The 23,218-nt window shown below is 39.6% G+C and overlaps 1 protein-coding gene across 2 annotated transcripts in view; it reads left to right on the top strand.

Moving 5' to 3' along the window:
* The first annotated feature begins 8,270 nt into the window (after window positions 1–8,270).
* The window catches only part of GYS2 (glycogen synthase 2), a 56,182-nt gene continuing 41,234 nt past the window's right edge, over window positions 8,271–23,218 (top strand). The window contains exon 1 of one of the 2 annotated variants that reach the window (XM_047743530.1): window positions 8,271–8,385. Coding sequence is in view for 1 of the 2 variants with exons in the window: in XM_047743529.1 (XP_047599485.1) it covers window positions 15,239–15,359 (121 nt within the window). In the remaining variant the exon portion in view is untranslated. Of the gene's footprint in view, window positions 8,386–14,918; window positions 15,360–23,218 lie in introns of those variants that run through there. The other variant, XM_047743529.1, reaches the window with a different exon arrangement.

The following is a 23,218-nucleotide window of genomic DNA, read 5'->3' as shown; positions in this document are numbered from 1 at the left end:
GACTAAGCCACACAGGCACCCCTCTGTGTTAATTTTAAACACGTTGTAAGCTCATTAATATATTTACATCTTATTTTACTTTGTTATTTTATTTTATTTATTTTAGAGAGGGAGATAGAGAATCTTAAGCAGGCTATGCACCCAGCGCAGAGCCTGACTCAGGGCTGAATCTCAAAACCTTGAGACCTAAGCCGAAATCAAGAGTTGGATGCTTTACTGACTGAGCCACTCAGGCGCCCCTATTAATGTCTCATTTTAAAATCAAATGTCAAAAAAAATTTAAAATAAAATTAAATGTCACTTGGGGCACCTGGATGGCTCAGTGGGTTAAGCCTCTGCCTTCAGCTCAGGTCATGATCCCAGAGTCCTCGGATGGAGCCCCGCATCAGGCTCTCTGCTCAGCAGGGAGCCTGCTTCCTCCTCTCTCTCTGCCTGCCTCTCTGCCTACTTGTGATCTCTGTCTGTGAAATAAATAAATAAAATTTTAAAAAATAAGATAAATGTCACTTAAAAACTTTCCTCCATGCCTCAACTTGTATAATAAATAGTAACATCATTCAAATTTTAATGATAAAAATATAGACACACAAAACCCTTTTATTTTTATTTTTTAAGATTTTATTTATTTATTTGAGAGAGAGTACGCATGCATGAGCTATCGTGGGAGGAGGGACAGAGAGAGAAGAAAAGGGAATCTGAAGCCAACCCTGCACTCAGCTCAGCAAAGACCCTTACTCTGGTCAATCCCACAACCAGGAGATCATGACCTGAGTCAAAACCAAGAGTCAGATGCTTAACTGACTGAGCCACTCAGATGCCGCTGACACATAAAACCTTTTAAAGATAAAAACAAGGGCACCTGGGTGACTCAGTAGGTTAAGCATCTGCTTCGGCTCAGGTCATAATCCCAGGGACCCTGGATGGAGCCCTAAATGGGGCTCCCTGCACAGTGGGGAGTCTGCTTCTTCCTCTGCCCCTCACACCGCTCATGCTCTCTCTTTCTCTCTCTCCCCTTGTAATTCTTTTTTTAATCCTGCCTGAGAATTGTGCTATCTTCTCGTTCTTGTATACATTATTGTAAACTGTTTGAAATATTATATAAAAATGTATATCATAAATAAAACTGCCTAAAAGCCCACAGCAAAAGAAACCTCCAGACTTAATATTATGCTCCAGATATTATGCTAGACACTAGGAATTACAGATGAAAACAAGACAATTCCACCTTCGACAGGCTTGTTGAGAAGAAACAGATGCAAACAGAAAACTGTTATAAAATGCAGTGTGACAAATGTAGCCAGGAATAGGCACAGAGTATTAAAGAACATTAAAGAGGACTATCTACCGGGAGCTAGGACAGTGGAGCCTAAGGAACCGTTGGTGTGGTGACACCTGGAGGATGAAAGAGAAGGTGGCGAAGGGCAGAATGAGCAGTCCACAGACTCCGCCTGCCAGAGGTGACAGTACCAGCACAGGAAGGGAAGCACGTCACAGTGTATATAGGGGCTTTGAGACACAGCCTGGTGTTGCCAAAGCATCCGATTCCTGGTTCTGAGTGTTAGATGAGACAGGAGCCAGGGGCCGGGACCAACGGAGATAGTCACTAGAGGAAGTTGCAGTGGCACAACCCACTGAGCATCTCAAAATCTGCAGAGAATGCTAACAATAGGCTACTTGAATAGTTACGATCTTTCAGGGTTTTGAATTTAAGAATAATGTAGTCATTAAACTGTCTAAAAAAGATATTCATTGACACAAATATATCCTACAAAAGATAAAGAATCTCTCCTCTCCTTTCCTCAATTCCTTAACCTGAGAACTGCCCGCTGTGATGTTAGTATGTATGGAGACATTTGACACAGGAAAGAAAGCCATCATTTCCAGAAGGAAGGATTCTCCCTGGGAAGACAGAGCTCCTGGTCCTGAAAGGTGCTTTCAACTTTCTTCTATGGTAGGGCTGGGTTAGAAAGCCTTGGATGGGAGGAGTCAAGATGGCAGAGAAGTAGCAGGCTGAGACTACTTCAGGTAGCAGGAGATCAGCTAGATAGCTTATCTAAAGATTGCAAACACCCACAAATCCAACGGGAGATCAAAGAGAAGAAGAACAGCAATTCTAGAAACAGAAAATCAACCACTTTCTGAAAGGTAGGACTGGCGGAGAAGTGAATCCAAAGCAACGGGAATATAGACTGCGGGGGAGGGGCCAGCTCCCGGCCAGCGGCAGAGCAACGGAGCACAAAATCAGGACTTTTAAAAGTCTGCTCCGCTGAGGGACATCACTCCAGAAGCTAAACCAGGGTGAAGCCCATGCTGGGTCAGCATGGCCTCAGGTCCCTCAGGGTCACAGAAGGATCGGGGGTGTCTGAGTGTCGCAGAGCTTGCAGGTATTAGAACGGGGAAGCCAGCTACAGAGACAGAGCTGAGGAGTGAGCTCTAAGCTCGGGGTTACCTTGAACCGGTCACAGGCTTGGTCAGCTCAGAGCGCAGCCGGAGGCTGGGGAGACGGGAATAATTGGGCGCTGTTCTCTGAGGGCACACTGAGGAGTGGGGCCCCGGGCTCTCGGCTCCTCCGGGCCAGAGACTGGGAGGCCGCCATTTTCATTCCCGTCCTCCAGAACTCTACGGAAAGCGCTCAGGGACCAAAAGCTCCCGAAAGCAAACCCGAGCGGATTACTCAGCCCGGCCCCTGGTAAGGGCGGTGCAACTCCGCCTGGGGCAAAGACACTTGAGAATCACTACAACAGGCCCCTCCCCCAGAAGATCAACAAGAAACCCAGCCAGGACCAAGTTCACCTACCGAGGAATGCAGTTTCAATACCAAGGAGAGTGGCGGAATTCCAGAGGAGGAGAAAGCAAAGCACGGAACTCATGGTTTTCTCCCCATGATTCTTTAGTCTTGCAGTTAATATAATTTTTTTAACCTTTTTTTCTTTTTCATTTTTTTTCTCTTCTTCTGCTAATTTTTTTTTAACTTTTACCCTTTTTTTTTTTAACGTTTTTAAACTAGTTTAATATAGGGGCGCCTGGGTGGCTCAGTGGGTTAAACCACTGCCTTCGGCTCAGGTCATGATCTCAGGGTCCTGGGATCGAGTCCCACATCGGGCTCTCTGCTCAGCAAGAAGCCTGCTTCCCTCTCTCTCTCTCTCTCTGCCTTCCTCTCCGTCTACTTGTGATCTCTCTCTGTCAAATGAATAAATAAAATCTTTAAAAAAAAATAAACTAGTTTAATATATATATATGTATATTTTTTATATTTTTTCTTTATTCGTTTTCTTTTTTTAATTGTTTATTTTTTCTTTCTGAACCTCTTTTTATCCCCTTTCCCCCCCTCACAATTTGGGATCTCTTCTGATTTGGTTAAAGCATATTTTCCTGGGGTCATTGCCACCCTTTTAATATTTTACTTCCTCCTTCATATACTCTTATCTGGACAAAATGACAAGGCGGAAAAATTCACCACACAAAAAAAAGAACAACAGGCAGTACCGAAGGGTAGGGACCTAATCAATACAGACATTGGTAATATGTCAGATCTAGAGTTCAGAATGACGATTCTCAAGATTCTTGCCGAGCTCGGGAAAGGCATGGAAGATATAAGAGAAACCCTCTCGGGAGATATAAAAGCCCTTTCTGGAGAAATAAAAGAACTAAAATCTAACCAAGTTGAAATAAAAAAAAGCTATTAATGAGGTGCAATAAAAAATGGAGGCTCTCACTGCTAGAATAAATGAGGCAGAAGAAAGAATTAGCGATATAGAGGACCAAATGACAGAGAATAAAGAAGCTGAGCAAAAGAAGGACAAACAGCTACTGGACCATGAGGGGAGAATTCGAGAGATAAGTGACACCATAAGACGAAACAACATTAGAATAATTGGGATTCCAGAAGAAGAAGTAAGAGAGAGGGGAGCAGAAGGTATATTGGAGAGAATTATTGGAGAGAATTTCCCTATTATGGCAAAGGGAACAAGCATCAAAATCCAGGAGGTGCAGAGAACCCCCCTCAAAATCAATAAGAATAGGTCCACACCCCATCACCTAATGGTAAAATTTACAAGTCTTAGTGACAAAGAGAAAATCCTGAAAGCAGCCCGGGAAGTCTGTAATGTACAATGGTAAAAATATTAGATTGGTAGCAGACTTATCCACAGAGACCTGGCAGGCCAGAAAGAGCTGGCATGATATATTCAGAGCACTAAACGAGAAAAACATGCAGCCAAGAATACTATATCCAGCTAGGCTACCATTGAAAATAGAAGGTGAGATTAAAAGCTTCCAGGACAAACAAAAACTGAAAGAATTTGCAAACACCAAACCAGCTCTACAGGAAATATTGAAAGGAGCCCTCTAAGCAAAGAGAGAGCCTAAAAGTAGTAGATCAGAAAGGAACGAGACAATATACAGTAACAGTCACCTTACAGGCAATATAATGGCACTAAATTCATATCTCTCAATAGTTACCCTGAATGTTAATGGGCTAAATGCCCCAATCAAAAGACACAGGGTATCAGAATGGATAAAAAAACAAAACCCATCTATATGTTGCCTACAAGAAACTCATTTTAAACCCAAAGACACCTCCAGATTTAAAGTGAGGGGGTGGAAAACAATTTACCATGCTAATGGACATCAGAAGAAAGCAGGAGTGGCAATCCTTATATCAGCTCAATTAGGTTTTAAGCCAAAGACTATAATAAGAGATGAGGAAGTACACTATATCATACTCAAAGGATCTGTCCAACAAGAAGATCTAACAATTTTAAATATCTATGCCCCTAACATGGGAGCAGCCAACTATATAAACCAATTAATAACAAAATCAAAGAAACACATCAACAATAATACAATAATAGTAGGGGACTTTAACACTCCCCTCACTGAAATGGACAGATCATCCAAGCAATGACACACAGGACCAGATGGACATCACAGATATATTCAGAACATTTCATCCCAAAGCAACAGAATACACATTCTTCTCTAGTGCACATGGAACATTCTCCAGAATAGATCACATCCTCAGTCCTAAATCAGGTCTCAACCGATATCAAAAGATTGGGATCATTCCCTGCATATTTCCACAATGCTCCGAAGCTAGAACTCAATCACAAGAGGAAATTTGGAAAGAACCCAAATACATGGAGACTAAACAGCATCCTTCTAAAGAATGAATGGGTCAACCAGGAAATTAAAGAAGAATTGAAAAAATTCATGGAAACAAATGAAAATGAAAACACAACGGTTCAAAATCTGTGGGACACAACAAAGGCAGTCCTGAGAGGAAAATATGTAGCGGTACAAGCCTTTCTCAAGAAACAAGAAAGGTCTCAGGTACACAACCTAACCCTACACCTAATGGAGCTGGAGAAAGAACAAGAAAGAAACCCTAAACCCAGCAGGAGAAGAGAAATCATAAAGATCAGAGCAGAAATCAATGAAATAGAAACCAAAAAAACAGTAGAACAAATCAACGAAACTAGGAGCTGGTTCTTTGAAAGAATTAATAAGATTGGTAAACCCCTGGCCAGACTTATCAAAAAGAAAAGAGAAAGGACCCAAATAAATCATGAATGAAAGAGGAGAGATCACAACACCAAAGGAATACAGACAATTATAAGAACATACTATGAGCAACTCTACGCCAACAAATTTGACAATCTGGAAGAAATGGATGCATTCCTAGAGACATATAAACTACCACAACTGAACCAGGAAGAAATAGAAAACCTGAACAGACCCATAACCAGTAAGGAGATTGAAACAGTCATCAAAAATCTCCAAACAAACAAAAGCCCAGGGCCAGATGGCTTCCCAGGGAAATTCTAAACCACACATTTAAAGAAAAACTAATTCCTATTCTCCTGAAACTGTTCCAAAAAGTAGAAATAGAAGGAAAACTTCCAAACTCATTTTATGAGGCCAGCATCACCTTGATCCCAAAACCAGACAAGGATCCCATCAAAAAAGAGAACTACAGACCAATATCCTTGATGAACACAGATGCAAAAATTCTCACCAAAATACTAGACAATAGGATTCAACAGTACATTAAAAGAATTATTCACCATGACCACGTGGGATTTATTCCAGAGCTGCAAGGTTGGTTCAACACCTGCAAATCAATCAATGTGATACAACACATTAATAAAAGAAAGAACAAGAACCATATGATCCTCTCCATAGATGCTGAAAAAGCATTTGACAAAGTACAGCATCCCTTCCTGATCAAAACTCTTCAAAGTGTAGGGATAGACGGCACATACCTCAATATTATCAAAGCCATCTATGAAAAACCCACCGCAAATATCATTCTCAATGGAGAAAAACTGAGAGTTTTTCCGCTAAGGTCAGGAACACGGCAGGGATGTCCGTTATCACCACTGCTATTCAACATAGTACTAGAAGTCCTAGCCTCAGCAATCAGACAACAAAAGGAAATTAAAGGCATCCAAATTGGCAACGAAGAAGTCAAACTATCACTCTTTGCAGATGATATGATACTATATGTGGAAAACCCAAAAGACTCCACTCCAAAACTGCTAGAACTTGTACAGGAATTCAGTCAAGTGTCAGGTTATAAAATCAATGCACAGAAATCAGCTGCATTTCTCTACACCAACAACAAGACAGAAGAAAGAGAAATTAAGGAGTCAATCCCATTTATAATTGCACCCAAAACTATAAGATATCTAGGAATAAACCTAACCAAAGAGGCTAAGAATCTATACTCAGAAAACTATAAAGTACTCATGAAAGAAATTGAGGAAGACACGAAGAAATGGAAAAATGTTCCATGCTCCTGGATTGGAAGAATAAATATTGTGAAAATGTCTATGCTACCTAAAGCAATCTACACATTTAATGCAATTCCTATCAAAGTACCATCCATTTTTTTCAAAGAAATGGAACAAATAATCCTAAAATTTATATGGAACCAGAAAAGACCTCGAATAGCCAAAGGAATATTGAAAAAGAAAGCCAAAGTTGGTGGCATCACAATTCCGGACTTCAAGCTCTATTACAAAGCTGTCATCATCAAGACAGCATGGTACTGGCACAAAAACAGACACATAGATCAATGGAACAGAATAGAGAGCCCAGAAATAGACCCTCAACTCTATGGTCAACTAAACTTCGACAAAGCAGGAAAGAATGTCCAATGGAAAAAAGATAGCTTCTTCAATAAATGGTGTTGGGAAAATTGGATGGCCACATGCAGAAAAATGAAATTGGACCATTTCCTTACACCACACACGAAAATAGACTCAAAATGGATGAAGGATCTCAATGTGAGAAAGGAATCCATCAAAATCCTTGAGGAGAACACAGGCAGCAACCTCTTCGACCTCAGCCGCAGCAACGTTTTCCTAGGAACATCGCCAAAGGCAAGGGAAGCAAGGGCAAAAATGAACTATTGGGATTTCATCAAGATCAAAAGCTTTTGCACAGCAAAGGAAACAGTTAACAAAACCAAAAAAGAACTGACAGAATGTGAGAAGATATTTGCAAACGACATATCAGATAAAGGGCTAGTATCCAAAATCTATAAAGAACTTAGCAAACGCAACACCCAAAGAACAAATAATCCAATCAAGAAATGGGCAGAAGACATGAACAGACATTTCTGCAAAGAAGACATCCAGATGGCCAACAGACACATGAAAAAGTACTCCATATCACTCGGAATCAGGGAAATACAAATCAAAACCACAATGAGATATCACCTCACACCAGTCAGAATGGCTAAAATTAACAAGTCAGGAAATGACAGATGCTGGCGAGGATGTGGAGAAAGGGGACCCCTCCTACACTGTTGGTGGGAATGCAAGCTGGTGCAACCACTCTGGAAAACAGCATGGAGGTTCCTCAAAATGTTGAAAATAGAACTACCCTATGACCCAGCAATTGCACTAGTGGGTATTTACCCTAAAGATACAAACGTAGTGATCCGAAGGGGCACGTGCACCCAAATGTTTATAGCAGCAATGTCTACAATAGCCAAACTATGGAACAACCTAGATGTCCATCAACAGATGAATGGATAAAGAAGATGTGGTGTATATACTCAATGGAATACTATGCAGCCATCAAAAGAAATGAAATCTTGCCATTTGCGATGACGCGGATGTACTTGATATTCTAACTTCTACACCAGTGTCCCTGCATCTAAGCAGAGGTTAGAGGAAAGGGAGCCTAATGACAGCCAGCTAATGGTCTTCTGAGTTGAGACCCAGCAGGAGGCAGGTTAGCTTGAGCTGCACTGCCTTTAGTCAGCCTCATGCGTCTACACTGCAGTCTCCGCCTTCTGAGAAGCAGGATTTGGGAGACAGTGTAGAAGGGACATGCAAACATTCTCTTCTTGAACCCTCACAACATCCTCATGAGGTAAGTATGATCACCCCTGTGTTACAGGCTAGTAAGTAATCCAGTTCTCACTGAGATGACCCCAACTCCGAAGCCCTTATTTTTAACAATTTCACTACGCTACCTCTCTAACAGTCTTCTGGTAAACAGACAGCATTTGGCTTCTGTTCTTAGCAGTTTTGCTCTCATCTTCAGACACCTTTGTTTTAGATTCTAAATCTTTAACTGATTTTAAAAAATAGTCATATTGATTTTATTGAAAATTTAATGGGAAAATGGAGGATGGGTGTACATTGACAAAAACATCACAAAATGTGATTGAACTTCTCAGGGTGACTAACTCTTTCCTGAGAGAAATCTCTGCCTTATCTTTTGCTCAGAATTGCATTCTTTCACCTCCTTATTCACAGGGGCTAAAGCTGCTCTTCTGAATCTCTTCATCTTTTATACTCTATTTAGTGAAAGAAGAGTTTAAAATAAAACCAGAGGAGAGGGCCCAATAAAGCAAAGGTCTATTTCAAAAATAAGTCCTGGGTGTTTGAGTAAGACTCCTTAAGGCTGCCTCCGAAATAATCTCAGCAGTGAAGGTCAAAAATCCCTCTCATTGTCTTCAATATGATAGGTGGGGACTATTTATTTATATTAACATCTAATGTATTATTTGGTTCAGGGGTACAAGTCTGTGAATCATCGGTCTTACACAATTCACAGAACTCACTATAGCACATATCCTCCCCAGTGTCTATCACTCAGCCACTCTATCCCTCCCACCACCCTCCCCTCCAGTAACCCTCAGTTTGTTTCCCAAGATTAAGAGTTTCTTATGATTGTCTCCCTCTCTGGTTTTGTCTTGTTTCGTTTTTCCCTGCCTTCCCCTACGATCCTCTGTCTTGTTTCTCAAATTCCTCATATCATGCCAGTTCTTTCAGGCCTGCCAGGTCTCTGTGGATAGGTCTGCTGCCAATCTAATATTTCTACTATTGTAGGTTACAGACCTTTTGACCCTAGCTTCTTTCAGGATTTTCTCCTTGTCACTGAGACTTGTAAGTTTTACTTTTAGATGATGGGATGTTGACCTATTTTTATTGATTTTTGAGGTGGGTTCTCTATGCCTCCTGGATTTTCATGCTTTTCCCCCTTGCCATATTAGGGAAATACTGTACTAAAGTTTGCTCCAATATACCTTCTGCCCCTCTCTCTCTTTCTTCTTCTATCTGGGATCCCAATTATTCTAATATTGTTTCATCTTATGGTATCACTTATCTCTCGAATTCTTACTTCATGGTCCAGTAGTTGTTTATCTCTTTTTTTCAGCTTCTTTTTTCTCCATCATTTGGTCTTATATATCACTAAATCTCTCTTCTGCCTCATTTATCCTAGCAGTAAGAGCCTCCATCTTTTATTGCACCTCATTAATAGCTTTCTTGATTTCAGCTTGTTTAGATTTTAGTTCTTTTATTCTCCAGAAAGGAATTTTATTTCTCCAGTAAGGGATTCTCTAGTATCTCCCATGCTTTTTTCAAGCTCAACTAACATCTTTATAATCATCATTCTGAGCTCTAGCTCTGACATTTTACTAATGTCTGTGTTGATTAGGTCCCTAGCCTTTGTTACTGCCTCTTGTTCTTTTCTTTGAGATGAGTTTTTCTACCTTGTTGTTTTGTCCAGAGAAGAATCAATGAATGAGAGAATGAAATACTAAAAAGGTAACAAATCCTAAGAAAAATATACACTAACCAAGTCAGAAGAGACCTGAGACCAGGGGGAGAAGAATGAAGGGAAAAAAAATTATATATATTAGACTGGTGAATAGAAGAGAGCCATACACTTGATTTGGGGTGTGTTTTGGTCTGTTAGAAGAAACTGCCTCCCAAAATTTTAAAGAAAGAAAAACAGATATATACAAAAATAAAGGTAAACACAAAGAAGGGATGGAATATGACAGTAAAGATGAAACTTGTAAAAGGTTTTAAAAAGGGAATTGATAAGATAAATTGGTTGAAAAAAGAAAAAAAAAAGGAGAGAATGTGATCAGGCTGGAGCCTAGAACAAAGCCATATGCTAGGTCGAGGGTATATTTTGGTCTGTTAGAAGAAACTATATCCCAAAATTTTAAAGAAAAACTTACATGTATACAAAAAATAAGGTTAAATACAATGAAGGGATAGACTATATTATGTTATATGTTATGTTATGACTATAACAATGAAAATTTAAAAAGATTTTTAACAAGGTTGATAAGATAAAATAGTTAAAGTAGGTTAAAGTAGGAAAGAGGAAAAATTCAAAAAAAATAATGAAAATTAAAAAAACTTAACTTTGAAAGACTAAAGGATCATGGGGGAAATGCCATGAATTTTATGTGTTGCTTTCCCCTAGCTCTAGAGTTCTGCAGTTCTCATTGGTAAACTTGGTCTTGGCTGGATATTCTTGCTGATCTTCTGGGGAAGGCACCTGTTGCAGTGATTCTCAAATGTCTTTGCCTGAGGTGGAATTGCACCCCCTTGCCACAGTCCAGGCTACGTAATCTGTTCAGGTTTGCTCTCAGGAGCTTTTGTTCCCTGAACACTTTCCATACAGCTCTTGAGGATGGGAATGAAGATGGCAGCCTCCCAATCTCCAGCCCAGAGGAGATGAGAACTCAGGGCCCCACTCTTCAGTGAGCCCTCAGAGAAAAGTCAATCCCTTCCATCTCCCTGGTCTCTGGTCGTACTCCAAGCTCACCCAGCCTGTGACCAAGCATTTCTATCTCTGGCACACGGCCCCATTTGGAGTCTCCAAACCCAACAAATTCTTGTGAAGTGCTCCTATGCTGCTGCACCTCGGGGGGAGGAAGGTGAGTATCTCCAGATCCATCCTTTGTTGGACCCCTCCTCTAAGAGTAGTGGCCTGTCTGTGCCTCGTATCATGGTTTAAGGTAACCCCAAGTTGAGAGCCATTCCTCTGCTCCATCTCTGTAGCTGGCTTCCCTGCTCTGATACCTGGGAGCTCTGCCACACTCAGAGACTCCTGGTCTTTCTGTGACCCTGAGGGCCCTGAGACCACATAGACCCAGCGAGGATTCCACCCCCTGCCTAGCCACCAGAGTGACATCCCTCAGGGGAACAGACTTCCAAAAGTTCTGACTTTGTGCTCTGCTCCTCTCTCACTTGCTGGTTAAGTGGCTGACAGAGGCTCCCTCTCCCCATGGTCTATCTTCCAAATATCACCTTGGATTCTTTTCTCTGCATGTCCTACCTTCCAGAAAGTGGTTGCCTTTCAGCTCATAGAATTGTTTCTATTCTTCTCTTCAATCTTCTATTGAGATTGTAGGTGTTCAGAGTGGTTTGATAGCTATCTAGCTGAATTCCTGGGACCAGGAGTTCTCCTACTCCTCTATCATCTTGCTCCTCCCCCAGGATTGTCCATTTGGATACAATGTTAATTTAAGGATAATTATTTCCTCCTTCTTTGGCCACTTCCTGGTCACCAACTGCAAATGTACACAGAAAAAAAAATTAAAAGTCAAGATTCTTGTATTTCTAGAGATGTGACAGTGTAAATGAGTGATGTAGCCCCAAGAAACTAAGGTGACTAAAGTGGCAGCTAAAAGGACAGATTTACCCAGTTCCAGAAGATTGTTGCTATACTGGTAGGAAAATAGGGTTTAGGTTTTGTTTTCAAGAAAAAAATAGAGATCTAAAGTTTTATGTGAAATCTCCCTTGTCGAGAAATAATATACCTTTTGTGTTGTATTGTCCATACCACATAAAACCCATGACACCATATCCTTGCCTTTGCCATAAAAGTCGAACTTTCTGGAGCGATATACCCTTTCCTTCCAGGTCAGTTTACCCTACCCACTCTGTACTCCCTCTTCCTGAGACCTCACTACTCCCATGGCTTTAGTTATTAGCCAAGTCCCAGACTTCTCAACTGAGCTTCTGAGTAGGCAGAAATATCTAACTTTCTGCATCTGGCTGGTATCCCAAACTCACCATGTCTAAAACGGAAGTCACTATCTAATCTCTCAAATAAATCCATTCTTCCCCCATATTTCTTATTTTATTGCATACATGACCAACTGCCTTGTTTGATAGGTACCAAACTACCCTTACTTTTCCACACCCCATTAATTCCAAGAAGTGCCAATTGTTAACACATATCCCATTACTCACTTCTCTCTAAATTCACTGCTAGTACTTAGTGCAAGTTGTTGCCATCTTTTGCATAGAGTATAAACTTTTTTTTTTAAAGATTTTATTCATTTATTTGACAGAGAGATATCACAAGTGGGCAAAGAGGCAGGCAGAGAGAGAGGGAGGGGGAAGCAGGCTCCCAAATAAGCAGAGAGCCTGATGTGGGGCTCGATCCCAGGACCCTGAGATCATGACCTGAGCTGAAGGCAGAGGCTTAACTCACTGAGGCACGCTGGCACCCCTTGCATAGAGTATATTGGTGATATTTTTACTTAATTTGGGGTCTGTAGCTGTCATACAAATGGGAAAATGTATGTCAAACCTCAGGCACAGGGTGCCTAGGTGGCTTAGTTTGTTAAGCAACTGCCTTTGGCACAGGTCATGATCCCTGGGTCCTGGGATCAAGTCCTGCATTGTGCTCCCTGCTCAGCAGGGAGTCTGCTTCTCTCTCTCTCTCTCTCCCTCTGCCCCTCCTTACTGCTTGTTCTCTCTCTCTCAAAAAAACAAAATCTTAAAACAAAACAAAACAAAAACCCAGAAAAACAACATAAAAACCTCAGACACGTTCAGCCAGTGAGATACTCAGACTATGGAAAACCGAATGTAGGAACTATTGTTTCCTAGTTTCTCCCCATGGGGGCATCCTCTCTCTTCTCAAAAGCTATTTAAATTGTTCTCTCTTGTTTCTTTCTATTTTCTCTTTGTCTAGCTGACACAGTTGCATTTCCAGAAGTTAAATGTTCATGTGGTGCACATCCAAATCCTGCAAACATATCTTTAGTCTTGACTGTTGCAAAGAATGCCCCAATGACTCAGGAATGCGGATCTCTTTTTGAGTTAGTGCTTTCATTTCCTTCAGATAAATAAATACCCAGAAGCAGAATTGCTGGATCACATTGTAGTATTACTTTTAATTTTTGGAGACCCTCCATACCGTTTCCATAGTGGCTACACTGGTTTGCATTCCCACCAACAAGGTGCTAGGTTTCCCTTTTCCTGCAGATTTTTAGGGTTGCCTCTTATTCACCCTTTGTGTCTCAATTCAAATATCATTTTCTCAGAATGATCTTCCCAACACTCCCAGCTAAGGCACTCATTTCACTGAATGGCACTATCACTTTACAATTTTTCTTTTTCAGAAAGAACAGCACCTGAAATATTTTTTATTTGTTTACATGATGAACCGTCTACCTGTCCACATGAAGGCAAGCTCTTGTTTACTGTTTACTAAAATACTTTCCATTTCCAGAGTAACAGCACATAGTAGGTGTTCCGTAAATACATTAACTGACTCTTTCTGAATATGCAGGTGCAGGCTAATTAAGCCTTCAGTATCCTAAAGACTTAAAAAAGATTACACACTGTCAAAACAAATGTGTGCTTTTCTGAATGTATCTAGTGACCTCTGCTGGAATTTTAGAGGACAATATTCAGGAATATGGAAAGCAGATAATTTTTCTTTTTCTGATTCCTCTCCAAATCTTATTACAGAAAATATCCCCTTTCTCTCTTTCTCCTCTCTCTCTCTCTCTCTCTCTCTCTCTCTCTCTCTCTCACACACACACACACACACACACACACAAGAAGAGGATTCACCCACATAACATGGATAGAGGAGGATATATCCTGTGAACAGATCTCAGATGATTCCATTTATTTCCCTCTTCTTGACTCAAAGGAGCAATTTTGAAAATGGCATTCACTATTTAAAAGAATTGGTAAAGGGTGTCTTCCTGTTGGAAATTATAGGATCGAAAGAGTTACATAGGTCTACTTTGAGGGTCATTAGGAGATGATGTGTTGCTGAGAATGTTGGTACTTGAGGCAAAAACCCCGAATGAGAATTGAGGACCAGGAATTTCAAAAAGTCAGAGTAATAGAGTGGGAGTGAGTAAAACAATCATCAGGTGATCTGATTAAACTTTTGAAAACAGTTGTTTTTTTTTTTAATTATCATTGACCAGTCAAGATTAAATTCTTTGTATGTTATACCAAAACACCCACTGGAATTTATACATTTTCATAGGGAAATTTTTAAGAAAATTAATTTAGAGGAGGGGAACCAAGATCTATGCCTACCATTAAAATTTAGATTATAAATGTAGACTATAGTAACTAGGAATAATTTTTTAAATGCTCTAGAAACAGGAACCAAAGCATACTTAGGAAATCTAAAGGGATTTAAAGCATAGAAACGGTCCCAGCGAATTCTTCATGGAATCTAAAGTGGTCTGCAAACTTAAAAAGGGGAATTGCTAATCTTGGATCACTTTGGAAGTGATGAAATAAACACTGATGACTGCATGAGTCTAGGAGTTTGGTCAAAAGGACAAGGGCTAAAGGTCTGGATTTGTGTCATGCTCAGCCTATGAGGATTCCACCATCCGAAGGGGTGCTTGCTTAAGCCCCGAACCCGAGGATTTTACATGATTGAGTTGCTTAGGTTGATACTGATTGGAGATACTGTCCTCCCTGGACCTGCCCAGAAAGACTGTAAAGAGGAGCTAGAATTCCTGCTTAAACTGAGAGTTCTCTGGGAGGCACGTTAGATTTTGTTGGACTGGTTTACACCTATGAGAAGTTACCCAAGTCTGAGATCTTTCACCTTGAACCTATACAGCTCTCAGCACACTGCTCCTGGGATCCCAGTATATTGAATAAAGGATTCAGAAAAGCTTCAGAGGACTGGAAAAAGAATGCTCCGAGGCCGATCTCTATCTGTGACATCCCTGAGTGGGCTTCCTCGGTGGGAAGTTGAAGAACTTCCTGTGGAAGATTTACTGCTTTTTGAAGTCGCTTGGGAAGTAACCAATAAAGGTTTGTACTGCCCTGGAAGGTGGCTATTTGCCAGATTGGTGAAGAATGTAGATTAAGATATCACAGGTGACTTTAGTGAGAATGAATTGACAGGGAGGAGGAATGTAAACTTACTGAATGTCAATTTTGGTTAGGTTTAACCTTGTCTGTTTCAACAGGTGGCTATAACTTAGATGTGGCTGTGTGTTGGAGGGAGAGAACATTGAAAATACTACTCGTTGCCAGGGAATGTGCATTTAAGCTGAAATTTGAAAATACAGGTTATGACAAAACAGGAATAGAGAGCTAATATTTCATTTTTCGGTTTATGATTTCTCTCAACAAAGAAGCATAACCATGTACTTTATTTTAAGGAGAACCATATGCGATTGGGACCAATGACAAACTTTAATGTCATATACTGTAAAAGGTTATATGACATACTTAGTAATATTGCTAATAATTCACAAATAGCTTGGAATTACAGTTTTAACTTAGCAGCTGCTCAGAAGGCATTATGTCAAGGTCCTATAAGAAGAATGAGAGTATTTCAAACTTAGAAGAATTATATTTGGCATCTGTTCTAATTTTCACCTTATGCTAAGTGTTCAGAGTTCTCACATGTACATAGTCATAAAATTCATAAAATCTCTTTTTTAATAAAATTCACACAATCTTGAAATCCCAAAAGTGAAAATCAATCCTGCTTATGTACAAATGCAAGAAGGAATGTGAGAGAACAAAGCAGTCTTCTACTCTGTAGTTTAGTGAGATGGAAACAAAGAGAGCAGAAACCTTATTACAGAAAAGTGTTTTATGAAGAGCTGTATCTAATGTACTTTTTCCTATGGTGTTTAAATATGTCCACAGTTCCAGGGAACAGAGTCATTTTTGTTATTCATAGATCCCAGAGCAAGACTTGAAAGAAGGTTTTTCTCTACAGAGTAGGCAGGAACTCAAGGATGTAGCTCATCAGTGGAAAAATTGGGGGGGTTCTTTAGCACCAAGAATCAGTTCAGAGGACCTCTGTGTGTGTTCCAGCACCTAAACAGAGTTCTTCTCCTTCCTTCTTTCTTCCTTTTCTCTCCATTTAGCAAACATTAATGGAGCATTGTTTGCCGGTGCTAGGAATACACTGGTGAGCACTGTTATCCCATGGAGTTTACATCCAGGTCCTGTGTGGGCTGATCTCAGGGCCTAGAACAGTGACTGGTGCACAGAAAATGCTCAATGGATTTTTTTTCCTTGGAATGAAGGAATGAATACATTTTGCTTTCAGCCCTCACTGCCTTTGAAACCTATTTTCTTTCATTTCCCCTACAAGGGAAAGAAAATTTTTTTGTGTGTGGAGAAGGGAACAACAAAATTTTACCCAGCTAACAACATCTCCAACATGTCTTTATTTTAATACTTATTACAGTCATATCTTTTAGAAAGTTTTATATAAATGGACAATTATTGTGTTCATCCCTGACAATACATTGACACTATACATAGCTTTTTTTTTTTTTTTTAATTTACTTTGAACTTTTACTTCCCTGCAGTTCATGGCAGTGATAGGAGGCATCTTAGAATCCAACTCCTCTATTTAAAAAATGGAATGGATGACTAAGGCATTAAATGATCAAGCAAATGGAATGGTTGGGACTAGCATTTAGGTCTTCTTCAAGGTCACTTCTCTTTTTTACTACCCACAAGAATTAAAAATTAATATCATTGCCTAAGGAAATGCCCTATAGATGAAAGAACATAGGACTTGTGATCAAAGGCCATAAATTTCTAAGACTTTGAAAAAACATTCTTTAAACTGTCTGAATATCAAGTTTCTTCATGAATGAAATAAATATACTATGATCCAGACATCTTATGATGTTTTGTGGCAAACAAGGAAATCTATTCATATCCAAGAAAACAAAAGATTTCTGACAGGGAAAAAAAATCCCATTCTGCTAGAATTCTGTCAGTATAAAATAGACATGTGTATAATATAAAAATGAGAGTCACAGTTAAATTACTGGATATTAATTCTCAGACTTCAGAATAACACTTTCTACTTGTTCATATTACCCTTGGCATTTATTGCTTTTATTCATTTATCCATTTATTATTGCTATTTATTTATTATTCAATAAAAATTCATCAGGTGTTTATTAGGTGTCAGGCACTGGGAAATGAAGAAGATAGAGCTTTACAACACGGAATTGATTCCCAGTCTTCCAGAATTTACAAACTTGCAGGTAGACATTGAACACGCAATTATAGTCAAATGTGATGACAATAAGAATAAGAGAAGGAGGGGCTCTAAGATATACATTGAGAACCCACAAGAGACTCTTAACCATAGGAAACAAACTGAGGGCTGCTGGAGGGGAGGAGAGTGCAGGGATGGGGTAACTGGGTGATGGGCATTGAGGAGGGCATGTGATGGCATGAGCACTGGGTGTTGTATGGAACTGATGAATCACTAAATTCTACCTCTGAAACTAGTAATACACTGTATGTTGATTAATTGAATTAAAAAAAGAAAAAGACTACACATTGGGGGCTGGGGAGGGGAGGTTTCTACCTAAATCGGTGTTAGGGAAAAACACCTCTGTAGGGAAGAGACAGTTGAGCTGACACCTGGAGGAGGAAAAGCCACTGGGTAAGGATGAGGGAACAGGGCTATATGTCAATATGCAGAGGTGATAGAGTGTACTCTTCAAAGATCTGAGGGAAGCTCAGAAAGAGGAAAGGAGTGGAGGGGTGGCTGCGGATGGGAAGGACCAGCAGGGGGTAGTTTGTGAAGTTTATGGTTAATGATGGGAAGTTCTAAGTAGTGGGAAGTGTTAAGTGGTCTGATGTGTTTTTGAAAAACACTATTACTAGTTGCATGAGCGGATAGCAGGAAAGAAAGAGACAAGTTAGAGACTGCTGCTTGGCCTACGATGAAGAGTTTTACACATATGTCAGAAAAAAAAGTTCACTCTTTCCTTTGTTTGTGCCTCATTGCAATGATTTCTTCTCCACAGACCTGCCCAAATCAAAGTAGACTAAGGACCAATTATTATGTTGAGGATATCTGAGATTATTAAAAAGACCTTAATGAATATTGACACAAATAATGATTTCTAATTTAATACATGTGAACCACTCTGAAATGTAGTTGCTGAATGAATGCTCTTTTTAAAAATTTACTAAAAATAGGGGTGCCTGGGTGGCTCAGTCAGTTAAGCATCCAACTCTTGATTTCAGCTCAGGTCATGATCTCAGGGTGGTGAGATCTAGCCCTGAGTCAGGCTGAGCACTGGGCCTGGAATCAGCTTGGGGTTCTCTCTCTTCTTCTCCCTTTGCCCCTCCCCTCACCATGTATGCTTTCGTGTGCTCTCTCTCTCTCTCTCTCTCTCAAAAATAAAAATAAAAATAAAAATAAAAATAAAAACAGTTCATTTTCACCCAAAGCCAGCAAGTAATATAATACATACAATACTTCTACTTTCTCCCTCCTCAAACCAGACACCATAGGTCTGGGTCACATGGTGTGAACAGCATATGGAAAAACATGAAGACTGCAGTCAGAATGGTGTGGTAGAAACTGATTATAATTGTGAGTCTGCTCTTCTGAGGCAGAGGTTCTGAAGGTGGGACTTTGAGAAAAGTGGGCTTTGAGGAGTTTGTAAACCTTTAAAATTGTATCCGAAAATGGTATGTGTAAGTCCTCTTTTGGGGAGAAGGACTGCATGCCTTCATTAGATTTCCAAAACCCTCCATGACGGATGTGAGAACCTGCTTGCTAGCTACCTAAGCCCTGGGTTCCTTTTCGTTAACCGGAAGCGCCAAGAGCCAAAATGAAAACCCATTTCCCATAAGTATTGTTTCCCAAATGGCTTTTCTCTAGGGCAGAATAGAAAGGATTCCACCTTTCCCAAGACCTAAGACAACTGGTTTTTCTGCGACACTGCTCATTTTCTTCCTCTGTCCTGCCCACCCACCGCTTTTAAAAATCCATCACTATATTGCTCCAGACAGTTCTTTACAGTTTGGCTGTCTACAGCCTGTGGACTCTCGAGTCAGACTTCCTGGACTTGAATCCCAACTCCATCATTACCTGTGTGATGTTGGATCGGTCTCATAGCCTCTCTCTGCCTTAGTTTGCCCATTTAAAATAAAGGTAATAATAGCACGTATCTATAATGGTGTTGTGAAAACTAAAACAAATACCAACTGTAAATCACTTAGAACAGGGCCTCGCATTTAGTAAATGCTCTGGCGGTGTTAACTTATTATTATTTCTTCATAAAATGTATTCATCCAAGGAGGAAGTTGGGTCATTCATTTTCATACTGCCTTTCACTTTGAGCAATTCCATGATTCTGTTTTCAAATACAAAACCAGAAAGGGGGGGGAGTTATAGATCAGGATTACAGTAAGTAGGGGTGATGTCCCTTTGCCTGGCATGGATTCGCGGTGGCCGTGTCAGTGGCATCCCGAGCCTCACCACAAGAAACACAATCCACGCAAACACTATGCTCCGCACATCCACAGCTTCAAGAGGAGCCCTGTGTCCTCACTTCCTTTTCACCCAGATGACCCTGTCTGAGCCCCTCCTGTCGAGAACATTTGCATTTACCATTGTGGTACAGTCAGGGTAGAGTTAGCTATTGGCTTGCTACAAGCTGTCATCTCCCACTGCCCAAGACTGCCGATGCTTTATTTTGAAGCCACAGACCCAGCAAAGCTCTGGACACATCAACATTTGTTGACCATGGTTGTCTTTCCTATCAGGTTTGATGCCTCAGAGAAGGATGTCTAAGTGTAGAATGACTACTCTTGTTCTGCAGCTGTTTTGAGATGGGAAGGCCAGATTAGTAGCTCTGTATTCTGAAGTCATATAACTTCCCAATTCTGTAACTTTAATTTTTTTAATTTTTTATTTTTTTAAGATTTTGTTTATTTATTTGACAGACAGAGATCACAAGCAGGCAGAGAGGAAGGGAAGCAGGCTCCCCGCTGAGCAGAGAGCCTGATGCGGGGCTCAATCCCAGGACCCTGGGATCATGACCTGAGCCGAAGGCAGAGGATTTAACCCACTGAGCCACCCAGGTGCCCCCCAATTCTGTAACTTTTAAACATTTTTCAAAGTAATGAAGATTATCCCAGTTTATATATAAAATACAGTTGATCCTTGAACAACACAATTTTGAGTGCATGGGTCCACTTACATTCAGACTTTTTCAATAAATACAGTACTGTAAATGTATTTTCTCTACACTAGGATGTTTTTGAACAATATTTTCTTTTCCTAGCTTGTTTTATTGTAAGAAGAGAGTGTAAAATACATATAGCATACAAATATAGGTTAATTGTTTAGGTTATCAATAAGGTTTCAGGTCAACAGGCTATTAGTTGTTTTTGTGGATTCAAAAGTTATATTTCTATATTTGATTGCATGGGAGATTGGCACCCCAACCATCCCTTGTTCAAGGGTCAAATGTATATCCTTATTATATATAATATAGAGAGAGTATAATAATATACAATATATATGTGTGTGTATACACACACACACACAAATATATATACACACTTTGGCTGGTGTCCACATTCCATACTACTTTGGAGTCCCAATTTTAGCAATATCAGCAGTGTTTCTATATGAAAACTTGGGGTTTTAGCTATCTCCATGGCATATGCCATAGGACCTCATCTTTTCTTTCTTATGAAAGGCCTGATACTTTGCCCTCACACAAAAGATAGCTCCCATGTTGTTTCAGGAAAATATAGATCAATAAAATACAAAGTACATGTTTGAAAGTGAAGGGTAAGTCAATTCAATGTAATTCAATGACCTACACCAGTAAAACAATAAATCATTAAAAAATATGTGTTGGGGAACCTCTGGAATATAGTCCAAATTTGAAAATAGGAATGACTCTATTTCTTTGCCATCACACTCACCTATAAATAGCATGCCAGGAGAGGAGTTTTGGGTAAATGTGGTATCTAGACAAAGTAAAGGCTGAGGGAAATACAAATATGGGGAGACAGGAAAAGTTACAATGGACCTTGAGCATATGAAATAGTGGTAAGGTGACCTCCCCATGGAAAGACTATACATGAAGTAGTCTAGGGGGGAATGATTCATTTACTATTAGGTCTCAACCAATATAGGATTGACTTTTTTTTTTTAAATTTTATGTTTTTATCCTGATACACTGAAAGAGCATAGCCATAGTATTTATGGACCCTTTAAGGTTACTTGGTGACTATTTCTATCAAGGTTGAAGGCCTCAAATGGGAAAAAGAAACAGCAAATCAACTAACAGTGTTTAATTTTGCATCTCAATTCCCACACCTAATCTTTTTTTTTTTTTTTTTTGAGTAAAGAATTTCTCTTCTCCTTTCGGTCCTTTATCAAATAAAAATGTGTTTGCATTTGCCCTAGTGTATTTGAATTTGAAACACATAGTCTAACAAACAAGGATGTCCTAAGATCTCTGGGTAAGATACATAGTTGCAAATAAAAGAGAGTTTTAAAAATAGAAATGTGAATAAAGCAAAAATAAATGCGTGCCATCAGAACCCAATAACATAGCCCCTTTATAAGAAGAATGTGAAGAAAATAAGTCTACAGAAGAAATTATTTGAAAATTTTGTGTTTTTATGGATCATGAGTGTGAATAAAGCTTGTATGTATATAAATACATTGCTAAGATGTGGCTCAAATACTTTAAAGAAAAAAATTCTTAGTTGTTTTTGCAAATTTTTTCTCTAAATTTGTTTTCTTAACAAATGGTTTTGACAGTTCATGACATTTTCTGGAATTTGGAGAACTATTTAGGCATACTTGATTCTGGCTTCAATTTATGTAGCCTCAGATTTATTGCTGATTGGGTAATTGAATCATTTCTGTTCTGGTCTTTTCTGGAAGCCTTTACATGCAGGGTTTACAGATCATCTTCATGTGTCCCATGCTATTTTCGTCATCTGCCATCTGAGTTGTGATTGAAAGTTCTTATTGTTCTTTGTTCAAGTGACAGTTTTAAATTTCTTTACATTTTCTGTAGCATGAAGTCTTTTCTTAGACATGGAGTTCTTAAAGACAAGAAGTTTATGTAGGCTCATGTGAAAACTGTTTGCATGAAATAATTACAAGTTGGGAATTCTATTAGCGCTACCCTTTTATGAGTTAATGAATCCTATTGGTATTTATATAACAGTACCAACATTTGCGTTTTGTGTCTCGTCTTAAAAGGCAGTTCACCAAAAAAGTATATTTTGAGTGGTTCAGGCTTAAAGAAAAATTTGCAGATGGCAAATTCTACCTTTTGGCCATAGATTATGACTATTGGTAAGATTTATCATTTATGTACCCCTGGGGCAAATAATACATTATATGTTAATTTAAAAAAGATTTATCATTTAAAGTCTAAATTATAGAAACAGTTTAAGAGATACAATTGCTATCGAACCCTATATCCTGATGAATTGAAATAACTTACAAAAACTGGAGTAAAAATAGAAACCTTTTTAAAAAAATATACAAGTAATAAAATCACTTTAGGAAGTAGAGCTGAAGATTGGTGCCAGGATTTGTGTTGGCTCTGGGATTTCACAGAGCTTTGGGGAAGCAGGCTCCCTGCTGAGCAGAGAGCCTGATGCAGGGCTCGATACCAGGACCCTGAGATCACGACCCAAGCTGAAGGCAGAGGCTTAACCCACTGAGCCACCCAGGCGCCCTCACACAGCTTTCTTGAGTTGTTTCCTCACCTATAGCTCATGGACAGAGTACTACTCAAGAAATTGATTCAGACTGCTTCATATTCTCATACTAGTTGATTGCTTAGAGCCAGCACAAGATACCCTGCCTGAGTTTACCAAAGGTCTTCTGCTGGGTCCTC

Source organism: Lutra lutra, chromosome 8, assembly GCF_902655055.1.
Source record: "Lutra lutra chromosome 8, mLutLut1.2, whole genome shotgun sequence".
Lineage (NCBI taxonomy): Eukaryota > Metazoa > Chordata > Mammalia > Carnivora > Mustelidae > Lutra > Lutra lutra.
The sequence above is the reverse complement of the archived record's forward strand: the minus strand, read 5'-3'. Positions and strand labels throughout refer to the sequence as shown.